The sequence below is a fragment of the Bombus fervidus genome, chromosome 5 (genome assembly GCF_041682495.2).
Source record: "Bombus fervidus isolate BK054 chromosome 5, iyBomFerv1, whole genome shotgun sequence".
Classification (NCBI taxonomy): Eukaryota; Metazoa; Arthropoda; class Insecta; order Hymenoptera; family Apidae; genus Bombus; species Bombus fervidus.
In genome coordinates, this window is record NC_091521.1 from 1,264,875 (window position 1) to 1,284,024 (window position 19,150).

General features: G+C 36.9%; 2 protein-coding genes across 7 annotated transcripts in view; one reads left to right on the forward strand and one right to left on the reverse strand.

Annotated features, from left to right (window-relative positions):
• Positions 1-16,268, forward strand: part of LOC139987200 (uncharacterized) — a 30,213-nt gene extending 13,945 nt beyond the window's left edge. For 5 of the 6 annotated variants that reach the window (XM_072003183.1, XM_072003179.1, XM_072003180.1 and 2 more), the window contains 3 exons: positions 5,549-6,661; positions 12,752-13,432; positions 14,499-16,268. In XM_072003183.1, the coding sequence (XP_071859284.1) occupies positions 5,549-6,661; positions 12,752-13,432; positions 14,499-15,302 (2,598 nt within the window). In that variant the 3' untranslated portion in view covers positions 15,303-16,268. Of the gene's footprint in view, positions 1-4,570; positions 4,862-5,548; positions 6,662-12,751; positions 13,433-14,498 lie in introns of those variants that run through there. The other variant, XM_072003184.1, reaches the window with a different exon arrangement.
• The window catches only part of LOC139987397 (leukocyte receptor cluster member 8 homolog), a 64,117-nt gene that overhangs the window by 23,862 nt on the left and 21,105 nt on the right, over positions 1-19,150 (reverse strand). The window lies entirely within an intron of this gene.

The following is a 19,150-nucleotide window of genomic DNA, read 5'->3' on the forward strand; positions in this document are numbered from 1 at the left end:
AAGATTAAGCGCGGATAATAAAATGATCCAGAAACTGCACTTTGCTACATGTAGGAATATACTTTCAACTGGTTAACTCGACGATTATTAAGATGAATATACGAGATTATGTTATTACATTCTCCCGGCCTTACTCGCATCATTTTTTAATAACAAAGTCATCGATCTGAATTTAATCCGAAATACCGCGGTGTTTTCAACGTTTCTCTTTTAAAGAAGAACGTAATCGTACGTATCCCGGCTCTATATGAGATTCAAATTATTTGCTTTTGGGCTCGGGAATATTTATCACAAATCACGACTGTCTAAAATCTAAATTATTCTAAAGCTCTTTAAGCTTTAATATATTAGGTTTGTCCGAGAAGTGTCTTTCTTTTACAGACACGTCTTTTACAACAATGCATCTTTATACAAACATGAAATCTAATCTGTCAAACGTTGTGATTTTTATCTTGATAAAACAAAGTGGATCATACGTAATTCGATGAAATAATATAAAACGGAAAATGTTGTGTAGCTATTATTTCCTTATAAAACGAAAGAAACTTTTCGGACGACCTGATATTACGAATAGTCGTCAAAATATTTCAATTCTTTCATTTAATAGGAAATACTATTATTTTTCGTTACAGTTTTGTAAATGCTTTTTATACTATCGAAATAATATTCAATCTGTCGTATTATTATTGTAGTGTATTAACAAAAGTTTCAGTATAGCAAACGATACATAATATCCATATTTATCTACGGGATTTTGTTAGAAATTTCCGAACATTTATTCTAATATTTAAAACGATTCAGATTTATCTATTAGAATTTCCCTTGATTTCGTCTGTACCACGAAGTTAAATTCAGGGTATACTGTATAAACTACAAGCACTGTCAAGATTTCTTATCACAACAGTATTACAAATAGATTCAATTTCCTTTCTAATGTTGCACACTTATTAGTAAAATAAACGTGGTTGGTACTTTGCTATGTTGAAAGAGTATTCTTAATTGTTTCTAGTAATAATTATTCACAAATCAAACATCTTAGACCCACAAGGTTGGAAACGCTAATCTTGAAGATTCTTTTTTTTCTTCTACTTCTTCTCGAAGATACATATCTCTATCTGTATATCGTGCTTGAAACATTGTTACAATATAGATAACGTAACGATAAGGTTTATGGTTGTGCATTTCATTAAATCGCCTACATAGTAACCTCGGTTGGTTACACACGAAAGAAAGTATCTGATCTGAACGTGACAAGTCTATAACGTGTAAATACTTAAGTACCAAGTACTAATCCTCGGTAATTATTTAGAAAGCTGCCGCCATTGATGATTCTTTAATAAATACGTTGTTGGCTGCATGATTCTACACAGCTTTTCCTATACATGTAACCTCCGCTCGGTTTTAATTTCCGAGATATTTGCAAAAGACTGCCGGTACCATTACAATGAATTCTGCCAATAATTGTGCGTGTGTGACTTTAACATTGATTGTCGGCCAGATAAAATAACCTTAACATTAACGGTTGATCTAAACCTAATTTTTTTCTTCTGTTTAAATTACAATATTAACGCACAACGCTGTTACGGACGTGCAATTATTGGCAGAATTTGCTATAGTGGTAGCGACAGTTTTTTACAAATATGTCGAAAACTAAAATAGTTCGGCCATAATACGGAAAATGTTCGAAATATCGATTTCTATAGCATATTAAAAAGTCATTGAAACACAAAAAGACTGCAGTTTTCTAAGTAATTACCCTATTCTGTACAATGAACAGACGAAGAATCTCATCGAAAGAGCTAGTTTAATCTAATCGAAAGTGGAACAATGTCATGAATAAAATCTACATTCCTGGATCAGTTGATATCGAGTTAATTTCCACTAATTACCGTATCTGATCGTATCGTTAGCGTAGCGTTCGAAACGTTAGAAATGCAGCGAAGTTGGTGGCTAGATCAAATACACTTACGGTTAACGAAGCCGAGTAACACGTACCTGTTTTTCTTATATTTGCTATATTATATGAGCCGTTTAATGCAGAAGTGATGTAGGCAAAAAAAGTCAAGTCCTATTAAACTGGACAATGAGAAATAAAGTAAGAATTCTATAAAGGATCGAGCGGGCGATTTTCACTTATTTTGCTATTAATCGAGAAACTAACGAAGATATCCCTACGCCACCTCTGCATAAAGCGGAATGCAGGTTACGTTTTCGAGATGTGCTGTTAAACCAAATAGACAAAAAATTTTGTATTGCATGAAATCTTTGAGGTATCTCGTTATTGCTTTCGTTCGTTTTATTTAATAAGATTTTTATAGCAATTTATATACCGAAGTAAAATCTTACCGCATCTCTTGAAATGTTTCTACAAAATACCTAGATCTATCGATGATTTACTATTTATAGTGATAAAAATAATTTCGATGAACGCGTATTATTCTAATTATTTAGAGGAATTTTTCGAGTTGAACAAAAGTCTAATTTGGTATTACAATGAATCCAAGCATCACTTTTCTAAATCATAATTCATTACATATACAAATAATAAGAAAATTCCATACACTGTATTATTTTTCACATACTCTTATGTACTTCTATAAAATAGAGAATAAATATTACAGAAAACGTTAAAAAGTGAGTTGGACTTATAACTCTATCCGGCAATATATCATTGTCACAAAAATCTTCCCTGCTAGTTCTCGTTTTAATAGTTTTTATTTATAGCAAGTCGGAGGAAACGTGTTAGCTCGTCGTTTTAATTGCGACGCAGATTAATGGAACAATTATTTTTAGAATATTCGTGGAATTCCCAGGTGTTTCGCTCGTATTCAAATAAAAACGAATTAGTCAGCGACAGAATCGAATAATAAGAAAAAAGAGGAGCATGAAAGGAGGGCAGGATCACGGGTTAGTTAATTTTGTATCCGTTTGAAAATTGTGGGATTCCTTGGAGTACGAAATCGATCGTCGATCTTTCTCCATCTGTGTGCTTGTCCCTTCGTCGTTCGAGCCGACGCATCGACTGGTTACGCATCAAAGAAAAGTTTGCCGCGGTTCTCTAATGACCGCCATTACTTACGTCGTGTTATCGTTCGCAGTTCTATCTTGATAGAAAATTGGTGTAATAATTATGCGTCTCGTGGTACGTTCAAAGAAAGCTGTTGATATCTGGTGATTTATCTCTTAAAGTTATTCTACCGTGAAGAACGGGTGTTAAAAGCCCTGGGAAATTTGTTAATTTTTCTTACTACAAATTGCTGCAATATTTGCCAATGAACTATTTCTGATGCTATATTTATATCCGAATAAAATATCTCACGATGCAATTTCGTTTATACATTCGGCAATAGATAGATAGATATACTTTTTTCCCCTTTTTCGTGAGTTTTAACATCGTATCAATTATTGTACATAAGTATGGCCGTACAACTTTTTATGTAGCAGTAAACCTTTAATACAGGATAGAAAATATCTGATACAATCAATCTCAATTACTTTTGTTATTAGAAGAGCAATTAAAGTTTCTTGTTTTGCATGTTGGTTTCTTAATATGTATTTAATGAAGCATTTAATGTGATATATGTATACGACCATGAGTTACCTACGTTTAGTTTAACCAGTTATTTTAGCCATTGATCTTTATGAATTTTAAAATATCTGTAATACATATCTTATAGAAAATATGTTGTACATTCATTCGCGTTGTAATTTGCGTTTTCTTATATAAATTGAGCTATTCTCGCTAAATAAATGGAAAGAAAATTTTTGTATTAATAAGTCAAATAACGAAATTTTTTCCTTTTCACGTAGAAAAGTAAAAATGGCATGAAAATAATATGTCTGCTTTTAAAAATGTAATCCGTTCGCGTTTAAAGTTGTTTCGCGGACTGATTTTTGTTCAAATTAGTAGTTGAGATAGATATTTGCATTTTCGCATTATAAACGTCCGCGCGCAACTTACAACAAAATCAATAAATTAGTTTGATAAAATATCGATGATGGTAATATTCAGTCGCGAACGAAAAGCTGGTGAGCGTCAATTACATAGAATTATGCGTAAGTTTCCAGCTTAAGGCATAAATAAAACAATTTTAGATCAGTAATTGTGAAAACGTTGCAAAAGAATCTCGTAAATCAATGAACGCAAACGCAATGAGAGTAAAAATTGCGTAATGTTTTATCATGCGTAAGTCACATGTCAGTAATTTGTTAGTAGCGCCGTTATACTGGGCAACATACGAACCTCTAGTCACGTTACATCTCTTCTATAGTAATATAAATATATTTTATCGCTCTAAGTTATTACTTTTTAATATTCGATTATCCCTGTTTCAAAGTAATTTAAGGGAACACTGGAAGCTCTTCAGCAACCATTGTAAACTATAGTGACTATAGTATACATGGTGAATAAGTTCTATAACGTTAGTATATAAACCGCACTATAGCGTTAGTATGTTCTCTGTTAATTCGGAATGCATGATAGTTCTGCATTTTTCTATCCTCAAGATTTATGATCCCAGATAACGTCCACGTCGTTGAACGTTTTGCATTGCACGCAGACGTAGATCGCGATCCAGGCAAACCATTTGGAGAACTCGCGTTGATTCCATTTATGCGTCCGGTTGCATAGAAGGAAGCATAGTGGCACGTTTTAATCGCCTTGAACAAGAATATCGATACTCATTTCGCTCTCGTTCCAAGAAAACAGTCGTTTCGTTAAAAGAAAGATGAAGTTTCCGAGAATAGTTTTCACAGAGGTCATATCAGTGAATGAAATTATGAGGTGAAGTTGGTATCTCGATGGAAATTCATTGAAATATCTTTAGTAACAACTAGAATTTCTTTATATAAAATTCTAATTGTAAGTATTTCAAGTTCAAAGTACAACGTTTTTAAGTAATTTCAAGCGAATTCATGTTAGATGAGAGTAGAAATTATATTTTTAAGTAACTTCATTTTTCTAGGATATTTATATCTAACTATGATCTTTATACATAGTGTCTCTCACTCTCTCTATCTTTTAATGGAATTAATGCACGAGAGATTAGAATTTTAATTAACCTTTTGATAGAAAATTACTTTATTAATCTACGATCAAAGTGAAGTGTGATGCTTACTGAAAAGAGCAACAATCTAGTTAAAAAGAACCTTGATCAGTGTTTTGCAACACCTACACTGGATACTTAAATGAAGCTTATAATAAAAACGAATTGAAATAAACTAAGAGATAAACTTAACAATTCACTGGGGAAAAACATCGTTGTAAATTTATTCCAAACAACGAACAAGATTATTAAAACGGAATTATTAAAACTGTACAAAAATAACTAGGATACCAAATCATCCGTGACCTTTTCCCAGAGCCGAAAGAGGTCTCCGCGACGCACACGCGGAATTTAAATTCTCGATTTAACGAACGGTGTAACGCACCGTGTCACAGTGAACCTCGACAAGTTGGCCAGCAAAAATTTCACATTCATTCACATTCACGGTGCCCATAAATATCTTTGGCCCTCTTTGAATAACCCAGCTCGTCGTTTTGTTTCAGGAAGTATTACTGGCGCACAGTAGAACGTCGATGCATTGCGAGCCCATCACAGTGATCCTGGCCGGGGTAGAGGCACCAGAATTGGCGGCGATCCTCGGTTTCGTGTACACAGGAAGCGCGACGGTACCTCGTCCTCGTCTGAATGCGTTTCTACACGCGGCCGAAGCCCTTCACATTAGACTTCCGCCGGTGCCTGTCGTGATGACCTGCACGCAGGCTGACTGCAAGCAGGAAGACATCAAGGACGTGAAGATCAGTCCAAAGTACCTTCAGTGCGACCAGTATCCGCGCTGTGACCGCTGGTGCCGTCCACGTAGGAATCAAGATGGAGATTCCGCGGGTAAGGAGGAATCCTATCCGGTGATCGAGTCCTTGCAGACCGCAAGAGAAATCAGACCGCTTCCTGAATCGATGAACTTTGCCGGATCGAGATACGGACCAAGACCAAGTAGATATTGCTCTACAACGTGGCCCGTTGCTCCTTTCCCGAGCGCGGCTCAAGAAAAGACTATTCACGGTCTAGATCAACGTATGGATAAGGACAAGTTGAATCAGACAGATGTCAGTCGGTATCAACCGATCAGCGTGGTTCCTAGGATCGATAGGATTAGCGACGTAGCCAGTGCACACTCGGAAAATCCGTTTGTCGGTTGCGACCCTTCGGAAAAGGCTCGTCAGCAGGAATTTTGCTTTTCCAGGAGCTTGTACGATCTGCGTAGCATGCAATTGGATCCACTCGAGGCGAGAATGAAAGGTGACCACGATCGTTTCCAGGCTACGAACGAAGAAGATACCTCCGGGAGAAATTTATCCACATACGGTAGCTGTTTCGAGCAAGAGAGGATTCCTGCTGATCGTCTCAGTGTAATTCGTTCTCGAATCGACCACTGTCAGGGCAAAACCGTAGCTCTACAGTTACCTGCAAGTACCAGATCGTACGAAAATTTGGACGTTGGTGAAGATTTGACTTGTCGTGATCACTGTTTCGTCTGGAAATCGCCGAGAAGACAAGTGGCTAATAGAGTCATAGCCTCGCCGTGGAAGCAAACTGTCAGGCCTTACCATTTGCCCAAGCTGCAGCCGATAGTCTTTCAGCCCCACGTCGACGATGCCGTAAGTTTTTCATGCAGTCTTCCGTATGATAATTTTGCTCTTTATATGTTACCTTAGACGAATAGACGTTGCGAAAAGTTCTTAGAGAAGATTGCGAGTTTGTTAGGCAAGGAAAATCGTGTAGCAAGAGACGTTAATTGCGAGTATCTAGCATGTAACCGATACTTAGGCGAACTACACGATAATTCTTTGTAACTGAAGAAATGCCAGGTACCTGGGAACCTATCTGTCTATCGTGGCGTTAACATAAACAGTCGTATTCTCACCCACGATTGATACAGTATGTTTGAACAGCAATGTAACTGTACAAAGTACAATTACTCGGAAAGCAAGTGGTAATTTTCGTTGTGGAGATACTTGAGGAGCATTTAAATGGCTGCCGTGGCATCCATTAGCGTGATACAAATTGAATAAGTATTCTGGAAACATCTCGTATAGCTGGGAGGTAGACACGAAGCGGGATTTCTGTTTCAAGGTGCCCATTACATTCAGCTGTGGTATTCCTTTCAGAAGATTATTTATCTCGTAAACTAATCGCTCTCTGAATATCCGATTGCACGATCTGGATGCGTTCCAGTTATAGAAAAAATAAACGGGAATTTGTAATATCTGCGACCATAGATGTTTTTGAGTATCTATTAAACGAATCTAGGCCGTGAACAATTATCGACCAATTATTTCCTCGAATTGCGGCCGAGTTTAGAAGAAAGTAAAGGAGGAGACCCTCGATATATCCCAATCTCCGATCGTCGTTTCATTATTCTTCAGACTCGCGATAATTTGAAAAGAATATTTTTCAACTGAACGATCATCTACGAAATTTCTAAGCTGATTAATCGAGTTCTTGGGTCAAATACAATAAATATCGAGTCTACTTATTTTTATGGTAGGGTAATTACAAAGTAATTACAGTTAGGGCAATCGATCAGGCTCTCTGTCGTCGTGTTTTACTACGATTATAGAGATCGAATCTAATACGTTCGTTTCTTCTTTTTTCTTTAGTTTAGAAGATATAACAGTTTTGAGATTTTTCCTCCGGTCGACTGTTCCGTCTCTGTTGGAACATATTTCCTTTCACCGCTTTCATGAAAATTAGAGCAATGCCTCTGATATACAGAGAAGATCGAGAAAATATTATAGAAAATTCGGCACGATCCAGTAATTTGAGGAGTTTTTCGTAACACATCGGATTTTCAATTACACAAGCCTCGATGAATTTGTTCGGTCGATTATCGACCAGATACAATTACCGATTCCGTTCCGTGCCTTCATATTGTTACATCACGTCGCATACACGGATCTCGGCAGATCGGGTTACTAATCTTACTCGGTAGCAATCGCTATCCTTTCGTACAGAAAGTGACTTGTTTACCATGGCTTTTGATCAAGAACGAGAGACTAGGCGATCTCATCTTTCGAGATTCCTCGCCATATGGAATCTACCACAGACGTGGTATTACTACATAAAGTGATTACTTTGAATTATAACAATACTTCTTCGTTTATTGTTTTAATAGATATATCGTATATTATATAGCTTTTCATAAATTTCAGATTGATTCCTTGTTCATTTATGTACTATTTATGATAAGTATTTTGTATCGTTATATAGGGAGTAAGCGATTAAGTTAATAATTTTAATTTCTTTTTCAAGCTTTCGAGGAATTTAAAATGATATTTCACAGAATAATCGATTTCACCGCATTCCTGAATATTTTTCAATTTGTTCAACTTGCCCGTTTTAAAGTACACTTTTCTTATTGTTAAATTATATCGTCAGTATCGGCATTAAATATATAGAAGTAATATTATGTTCATCAGATACGATACACCATCGTTAGATTTGACATAAAAAATAAAATTCATCGGACAGGAAATGGAAATGATTCGATCCAATGATTGGACAGAGGTAAAATCTTAACGAGTCACGAGACTTATCTTCGTTTACGAGATTGGAAATGTCAGTGGTCCGGTTTAGCTAAGTTGTGTAGCGAAAGATTAACGAGTGAAAATATTTGCATTATTCTTCCGCCATGACTGTTGTGTGTTACCGGCAGCATAAGTCGCTTCAAAGACTAATTAAGCAGAACCTATGTAGGCATATTGAACGCGTGAAACATTCTAACTCTTCTCCAGTCTTCCGTAATTATTTTCCAGAATTATCGCGAACCCGTGCCGTTAATTTCGCAAATTAAACAGTCCATTAAGGAAATGGGATTCCTCGTAGTTTCGTCGTAAAATCAGCTAACCATTTAATTTACTTTTATCTCTCTTTTACGCTCTATCCCCCTTTTTCCCCTTACCTTCGATTTGCAAATCTTTACTGTGAAATCACTCGTTCGGCATTCCGCTCTTTTGCTTCTCTTCCTCCATCTCCCTCTCGCGTTTGATGATCTCTCGAACATGCTCGGGTCATTGCATAACATTCACCCGTCTGTATTGCTCGAGATCGTCCCCGTTTCAGGTATAAAACACTTATGGAAAGTCCGCGAACAGTTCGTACGCCTTAGACGTTTTAAATATATTCAGCCATTTGTCTCTTCGCGACTGTATTAAATTTTAGCTTTATTGAATGTTCCCCGGAGTCCGATTTCTTCCCTAATGTGTTTTCCAGTCCAACTAAATAATACACTGCGTTCCAAAGTATCAGGCCGCTGCTTTAATTGTTAACATATCTTCTCGGCCGTTAACGGTGGAAAAAATATTACGTCGTACGTTTCTTAGAAACTGCGAAATCAATCCAAGCGATCTTTAATGTAGACATAGGTTTCCTTTTCAAAAAAATTCTATATTCTTTTAATTCAAAATTAACCAAGCGATCCTCTAAAGATTCTTTAAAGACCCTTTGAAGATTAAATTTAAACTAATTCCCGTTCGAATCGTTTTACTCGTAAGATACTTAACGATACCTGAGCCTACACTTTTGGACGATACTATATATTCTATATGATCGATTCAACTTTATTGCAAGCATCTAGGCGAGCATGTTACCATCCTTAATACCAGACCAGTGTCTGGCAATTGAATTTGCAACAAACGCACACGCGATCCTACGATCAGAGCAAACTGTTCTCAGTGAATTAGATATGCGCATGCCGAGCATATAAAATATTGGTTATTCCAAATCATTTAGTTAAAATGTTAATCCAGTCGGTAGTTCTGCCGATCCGCGCAGATCCTGTTTCTCGTTTCATGACTGAAATCGTTATCTACCGTATCAATCGTAAAGAAAGGATGTTTCATCGCTGGCGTGCAAGTAGAGCAGAAATTGTTTTGAACTGTCAGGCCGTCGTCTGGCATTTGAATTGATTCATATCGACAAAACGAAACCAGGTCTCCGTTGAACGTTATCAAATAATTAACTATATTGTTCGTCAATTCGATCGAACATGTTGAGTTAGTCAGAAACAGTTTCGAATCGCCTTGAGTGGGTTAAGAATGCTGCTGTTTTGCATGTTCATCCATACATTTACATCGCTGCGATAAAGCACAATCGATGAAACTTGTTATCTTGATGTAGAATACGGGAAGAAGAAGTAACGAGGAATTCTTTCATTTTATAAAATATATAGGGCGTTATAAAAGTAGATTATTATGATATTCCAGCTTTTTCTCACAGTTTAATTCGTAGAATGTTTCGAAAAAAAAAAAAAAATACGTCATTGAACGATGATCGTATCGTTTCATTAAAATAACTAGAAAATTCTGTCGTTTTTGTTCTTTGAAATGGTAAAAGTAAATCGTTTCAGTTGGAATTTGTATTAGAGTTCGATATATTGCTCGCGTTATTTATGATTGTTATCCACTTTGTTTCGTAATTGATTTATTTCGTTGCTGCTGGATTTTTCATTTTTATTAATGAAATACATTTTCTGTATTTCTATAATTTGATTTTTGGTGTTGAATATCTTCTCCGTCAAGATGTTTTTAACGAAGTCTTAAACGAACTGTCAACTAATCAACCGTGTAAAAAAGGTGAAAGGAGCCTTCGTTTAATTTATCTCTTTGTCCCTCGTACAAAATGTAGCTTCTAAAACTCGCTATGTTGTAGAATAATCTATCGATCAAATTTCCAGTAGCAGTTGATTTTTCTTCAAATAATTTTTATGTTTCTAAAACCGTAAAATTACTAAATACCGATCAATCTCACAAGTATATGAAAACAGAACTACATGGTACATTTGAAAACATGACACGATCCAATTTTTTACGAAAGAGATATATACCTTGGTATATTTTTCCCTTTACGAATCATTCATTCATTTTCAGACGCTTATGAAGTACATTTTGGAAAATGTCCGCGACAAATTATAAAGGGAACAGTTCGAATTTCATAGTGGTCGTCTTGCAAACCACCCTATACAGCCGATCGCTTGTTGTTTCTAGAGGAAACAAGAAAGACTCAAGAAGAGCTGAGGGAACAAGCAGGACCCACTTTATTCTTCGTCGACCTTTCACCACAAATGAAAGCACGCGGTTCAACCGTGCGCGTCTCGATATGCCAGCCGTTCATTTTGCTTTCTTCAGCTGAAATATGCAGAGGAATCAGTGCTCCTCCGGGTGTGCACTTCTGCTGGCTCATTTAGCGGACCATGGTAATTCGATGGTGCCAGGTGATAAGACGTGTCCACGACACCAGCTGCCTCCTCTTGCTTGGCCAATGTCATTCTTATTAATGAAACTATCAGTTACACGTACCACTTGCTCTTTTTCCTTTTTTCTTCTTCGTTCTGTTTCCCTCTGTTTGTATCCTTTTTCACCTTTTTCCCCCTCTTTTTCTGTCTTTGTGCACTTTTTACTTCGCATCTTCGTTTCTTTTTCGAAGAGTGGCCCAGAAGGTGATGCCAGACCAGCTGGTGGCACCAGCCGGCTGCGAGAATCGCTTTTACGCGTTATTACACGCAATCTGGAGAGGAACGTTTTCTCTTTCGACACGTGCACTGATATGCTCCAGATTTTTTCCGATTACTTTACAACCTTGCGCAACCTGGCCCCGTCTCTACCTTCATGCAGAATCGCTTCTTTCTTCTTCTTCTTTCTTTTTTTCTTGTACTTCTCGCTGCAACGAGGCGCACCTTTCTTTTAAAAGAGCGTGTCGCTGATATAGGTACATGATTTCGTCGATGCGAAGATTGGCACTTGAATTATTGGTAGAAACGGATTAACAATCTCAAGTATCGTGCAATGCAAAATAAGTGGGACGCTTTTCATCGAAAAGCACACGCCGGTATTTAACTTTGCCCAAACTTTTAACATTATTGCGCTTTTATACAGATCGTATCTTTCCACTGCAATGTGATCAATGATGTAAGTTACTTTTCGCGCCACGGCATAATGTCATCAGAAAATACAGAAATATAGAGCAATGAAAGGCTGATAAAAAATGACCAATTTTGGTTCCGTTCGCGAACGAAATATTTACGTGGAATGTTAACGTGTACAATGTGATAGAAAAAAGTTATAGAAGTTAATTGTAAATATAAATACGAAAATGAAATATAAAAATTCATGGTCATTCTATCATCCTTCATTACCATATGTGTTTAAGAATTTTGGTCTTCGGTGGCTGGAATATGAATAAATTAAATCTATAATTTTTTGTCATTTTAATTTACTATTGCATTAACGTTCTAATTACAATCAAATAACCGTTGATCGTGTATTTCACTTGTACGAGTATGCGTGTATTAATCGCACATATTCTTTTACAAAGGTACGAATGATCATCGGTTACACGAGGTGCCGTAACTTGAGAACAACAATTAGAAAACCACGAATCGACGATTAATGTAGAGCCAACACTTCTTCAAGCCAGATCAGCTTAATTGCTTCCGATGATTTTCTCTAATGATAATTGGTGGTTTATATGGACGGTTGGTACGAGCTAGAACTCCTTATGAGCTCTTTACGGTCGAGTAACCCATGGAGGATGAATTATACACATTACGTGTATATGCATAATGTGTAATTAAAACGATCGTGTTAAATAGAGAGGCAAAAAAGTGGTCTGGCCTGATAAAGTCAAATAGTAGAGATTTAAGGCGTGAAATTGAGGAAGGAAATAGCGGTTTCGATGTGATCTTGTTGCAGAAAACTGGGGAAAATCTACGCGCGCCAGAAGTCACGCGATCTCCAGCGATCTCTACCAGTCCTAATCGACAGCTCCCCAAAAGTTCTACGCCTGTGGATCATTATTATGGTATCGAAGTTCCTACCACCCACGAAGTTACGTACAATAACGATAAGAAGTTACTGGAAGTGAGCCCTACTTTGGGACCGAGGCCTCAAGAATTATATTCATCTCAAATTGCATCGTTGACGATCGGTCAAATCACTCCATCGTTGAATAACGATGCCAGAAACAACGAGACTATCGTACAATCTCAAAATAACGTAATTTCTACGACAACGAGATCGTTGCCAAGTACCTCAGAGAGTAGTCGTATGAATATCAATAGAAAGGGTGGTTATTTCGGTCAAGCGTTACCTCAGTCGCCGCAGAAGCTGGAAATTTCTCATCCTGTTAGCAGATTGTGCGATACGATCGAGTCGATCGGTAAAATCGATCGTTTCGCCAATGTGGAAGCCGAGAAGCTGGAGAACGAGACGAGGATCGAGGATAAACTCGCTGAAAGAGTTATTATCAACAGTGATAATAATAATAACGATGCTGTAGTTAGTCAGGACGGTGTTCAACGCGGCAAAGGAACACAGGAGAATCATAGGTGCGATCAGTGTGGCAAGACTTTCGTTACCAAAGCTTCCCTGAAGGTACTGATCGATTGGCTGCTTGATATCTTTTCTGCTTTTTTCGTTTTAATCTAATAACTTGTATATTACCGATGTTACGGCTGATTAACCACCGTTGCTATATGACATTGTTGCAAAATTACGCGATGTAGAATTTTTTTAACGATTTTCTATCCTGCATTACTAAAATTACGAATGATAATATCACTGGTTATAATAAGATACTGTAATAAAGTCCCATAATTTATAATTTCTCTACAATTTCATATCTTGTCTAACTAAGCTTACTGTTAGTCCTCGTAACACGTTGTAATAAAATTCCGCGATTTATGGTTTCCTCGTTGTACCTTATTTTACATTGTTAAAGGTAGCGCTTCAGCTAGATATCCTAGAAAAATTTCATATAAAGCCTCCAACTTCTTGTTCCATTATTAGAATAACTCACAAAATTATTAGGCTGATTGAAAAATTCTATCCTCGTTATTTGAACAGAAATTTTTATTAATTAGACTTAATCATTGTTATCTCTGACTGTTTCTCATCCAGCTGTTACTTAATTAATCTCGTACCACTAGTACTATAGAATATCATTTTCTTTTCACTTTCAAAGTTCTCAACAGTAACTAATTTTTCCAGCAACATTACGCTTCTTCGTCTACGTCTTTTATAGCTCACATTCCGCTGAAACGTACATTTATACGTATACCTGCTGTTTATAGGAATCAACAAATAACGTCCAACTTAATAGACACTAAAATATCGAGTAATTCAGCTTTAGCTATCATTAGAAAAGTTGCAAGAAAAATTCATTATTTCCTTTTTCTAATTACAATTGTAAGTACGCGTCGCAAAAACTTTTCAATCAATTTAATAGTTACTGAAATCTGTACTGACCAGCTACCATTAATAAAAGATATAATTAACGAAAATTCATTATTTCCTTCTTGTAATTACAAACGTAGACGCATGTTACAAAATTCGTCCATTCGATCTGATTGTCACTAGAACCTTTAGTAATCAACCGCGACTAATAAAAGATATAATTTAAAAAGATATTCACCGTTCCTTTCTGTAATGGGAAATTTAGGTGCACGTTAGAACGCACTCAGGAGAGAAGCCATTCCGTTGTACCGACTGCGGCAAACAATTCTCCCAACTACGAAATTACAAGTACCACCGAAGCGTTCACGAGGGCACCAGGGAATTCGCAGCCACCTGTCCAGAATGCGGCAAATACTTTAACGACCGCGGCTACCTGAGCTCCCATATGAAGATTCATCGTAACCGTAAGGAGTATGGCTGTGCGGAATGTGGAAAGAGTTTCAATCAGCGGGTCGCCTACAACATGCACGTTAGAATCCACACTGGAGTGAAACCGCATCAGTGTGAACAGTGTGGAAAAGCATTTTCCAGAAAGATGTTGTTAAAGCAGCATCTTAGAACCCACTCGGGAGAACGGCCATATCAGTGTCAGGTCTGCCAGAAAGCCTTCGCTGATAGATCGAACATGACGTTACATACGAGATTACATTCCGGTTTAAAGCCTTATCAATGTACGTTATGTTCGAAGGCGTTCACGAAGAAGCATCACCTAAAGACCCATCTGAATTACCATACAGGAACTAAACCGTATTCCTGTCCAAACTGTGGCTTGAGATTTTCTCAAAGTAGCAACATGAGGACACATTTCAAGAAGTGTACCGTTAATAATCCGATAGAAGCAAAGGATTCGCAGATGGAGGGTACTGTGATAGATTCTTCGAAGGTTATACAAGCGAGAATAATATCGAGGACACCTACAGATACGTTAACACCTCCCAATTCTGACCAGGAATTAAGCATTCTAACGCCGATTTCGAAAAGCAACGGAATAGAAGGCATTGGTACGTAGCGATGAAGTTATAGAGAGGTCTATTAGCCTGTCCACTCGAGTGTAGAGTATTCGAAGAGGTGTTACTATCGTAGCTAAACAAATACGACAGATGCTCGTCGTCTCAATGAAATCAATGCACGCACGTGTCAAATTAAATGCTTGGCGAAGACACCGTGAAGCGACGGCTATGAATCAGACTGGTGACGTGAAATTTACACGTTCTGTATTTTATGCGATTGACATGGTGAATTCGTTGTAAGTTTTTTTAGTCGATGAAATAGCCTCTTTGCGCGGAGATGCTTTTTGTCGGGCTGATTTTCAAGACAAGTGGTTAAAACGATAATGCACGAGGTAATTCGACGGATAAATCGATCAGGTTGCTGCTGCCCGCAAATCGTAATCGAACGGTAGAAAGTATTAGATTCATTTGAAAGTAGCACTGCCAGTTGGTAATCCGAGAGCTACCATAACAGTACGAACAACCGCCTTTTCCTAGAAATTGTCGTTTTACGGTAGGACGTATCGATTCAACCCACAAACCGATACGTCATTCTTGAATCTTTTTTTCGTTTCTTTTTCTCTTTTCTCTTATTCTTTTCTTTTTTCTTCTGCCTTTTAAGTTGAAATAGGTCAGTTGAAAAGATCATCCATGGCATTAATTCGTAATCTGATAGAGATGAAAAAATTGGTTGCCTCTCGTTGCTTGTATATTTACTACTTGAGCAAGGTAATACATATACACAGAAATAATCTTGTTACATTTATTCCCATGCACGATGTATGACGAATATCGATTTAAGAAATTTGTAAGCTTCTCGAGAAGCAAGTTCAATGGCGAGAATCTGACTTTTGTACATTAACCTGTAATAAATCAACACCTATATTTGCTGCCTTTTTCTACTTGTAATATAAATGCGAAGATGTATATTTACAATGTAAAAAATATAACAATATTAAATCTGAGCCTGTAAATGGCGAACCGAATTAGAAGATCAAAATTTTATTTTTATTTCAATATACCCAAGAAATACTCAAAAATTCTTTACAAATCCTACACCTTATTAATCTCGATAATACGATCGAACATTCATCGACCTCCGCAGCAAACTCCTGTACAAATTTCCTACTTTTGATACTTTTCCTCTCATCTATACCCCTTTCATTGAGTATTTGTTTAATGTTACTTTCAACAAAAAATATTCTGTTTCCACTACTAATCAAGAGTTCTTTTATTTTTTGGAATCATCTTGCATAACTATTGGACTTCGGAACTTTCTAGCTACAATGGTTAACAATGCATCATGATCCTCTGGATAAGAAGATCCTTTGAAAAAATCTAATGAATCACTGGCGCAATTAAGCTCGTAATTAGAATGACTGGCTGTTTAGAAGTAAATTCTCGATTGTATCCTCCTGTCCAAGAGATACGTTGACTTTCTCGTGCCTCATCGAAAATGTACTGCATCTATAACTTACATACTTCCTCTTCAACTACAAACTGAAGTATCTCCTCTGACCAGTCAACAGATCGTATCGCCTCGAAGATAGCTGTTTTTCTCTACTCTCTCTCGAACCGCGGAAGCTTTACAATAATGGTTACCTGTATACACACTTGAGGAATCAGCAGGTTTTATACAGAACAAGGTCTATGTGCGCTTCCATATTCGTTGAAAGCTCCGTTAAACGTTATATTACAGCGAGGTACATGCTATCTCTTAAAATTTATAGACGACTCGGAATTCCTACTTTGTCTCGTTTTAAGAGTTGGATAACGTTTATTGGACTCCCAAGGCCACGTTTTATGAAAATATTTATGAACAACGCAGAAATAAATTATATCTAAAGAGGACAATTGTGAATTAATCAACGAGAAATCGGGTAAAAATTTCCCATGTTTGATTTAACTATTTACTTTTATCCAGAGTTATGAGAATACATTCCAATTGAAATTTAAGCTTCGTGTGTCATTCAAACTCCTTGCTGCGTTTTTAGTTGTATGTAAATCTTCAAGACTGTACTTATATACTAAATCTTATTCAACGTTTTTCGAAGAAATAAAGAAGATTATTAACGTAGATTTTCTCGTACAATGTTCTCTAATAATTCTAATATCAAGACATAGTTTCGTTTACAAGAAAAACAACGTGATTCTCGCAGATTTCTAAAAGGTTTTAATTAACTCGATTCTAAAGTATATCCCAGAACAACAAAGACGAAATTTGAAATTCATATCAAGATCCTTTCCTGCTTTGATTAGCCAATCTTCGACGTTCGAATAGGTTGCTTTCCCCTTGGAAGTATAACAAGACGATATTCTGGTAGGAATAATATTTAACCAGCCTGGAATTCGAAGTGGATCACGTGTCCACCATACGAACGAAGAACTTATGTTCTTAAAAATATAAAAATGTCTTAAAAGTCTCCGCGTAAAATCATATTCAACGAGTCTAAGAAACCTACGATCGTGGGATTTCCATGGCCAGATCAATTTGTGCCAAAGTCGGTACATATTTCCTAACGTACTCTACATTCAATCTCAAATGTAAATGTTTGATAAACGTGCCAGCATCAGGCGAGTTAATATTTGCTCATAGACGAATGTCTTTGCCTTGGATGGAAGTGATCGTGGATTTCTATGAAAAAGAAGAAAAACTTCTATATACATATCCGTGATATACAAGAGGGAGGACCAACGATATATTGTCAATTTGTCTGGCTTTCACCACGATTCGTACTATCGTTCGAACGTTCGTAGCTAATGGTTATTAATCATTAAACGCTCGCGATTAGTCCTGCGAATTTTTTTATTTGAATCCCCTTCGAACATTCAATGATATTCTTAATTGCTATGGTATAACGATTGCCAGTTGGATTCCGTTAGACTGACGTTTTAAGGTAAATGTATAATTAGAGAAGATCGATAAATTTCATAGATACGCTGGAAATTAAGAAACGAACACCACCTGCTGGATAGAATTTCGCCTTATTATATTATATAAAACGTAAGCGATAGACCGAATTACTCGACGATTGTTCTTAACAAGTTTTTATAACGAGCATACAGGAAAAGAGAAGATACTTTCATCGAAAGTCATTTCTTCGTCGTATTCTTGGTTCGTTATATTTTGTAGGATTTACTTTCATACATTCTCGGTGTCTAAAGCATAAAAATATCATAGATATAGATGCGTTCAACGTTTCTGCGATTGTACAATCGGTGAAAGGAATAGAAACACGTTAATTAATGTATCAATGTATTTTTACGACCCATAGGATTATTCGCTTGCATATCCTAGTGCGTAATCGTGCCTTATCGACTTCAAGAAAATAAGTTCATCGTGCATTGCTGCTAACACGTTTGCTTTGAAAAATGAACAAAATTTTTTATGTAATCCCTTCAACGTGCATTCCTCGTGAAATGAAAAAAATGCCCGAATGAATTATATCTAATAATTCTCAGACTAAGAATTATTTATTAAGAAATACATTCTACGTTCTATGTTCTTTGGTTCGTGATGACCACGATGACTCGACTAATTCGAACATGTAAATAAAACACATTCCCAACAGGAGATACACGGAAGCAGAGGATTAAAGATGGGCTATCTTCGGGCTATTTCGCGAAAGCACCGCGATAATTCTCCTGAAAATTAATTACGATTCCTCTTAGCACGCGAGGAAATCGATGAGTCACCGTGGCGGCGCGGCACCGCGACGTTCCTCCAGTAGTCCAGTGGCCGTTTTTAAGGTCGACGTTCTCGCGTTGGTTCGTGATCCGATCGTCAAATGGCACACGCTTGTGATTCGCAATGCTCTCGAGGATCTGTTCATTTATCTTTGTGAATACGCGGCGTGCCGCGATCTCG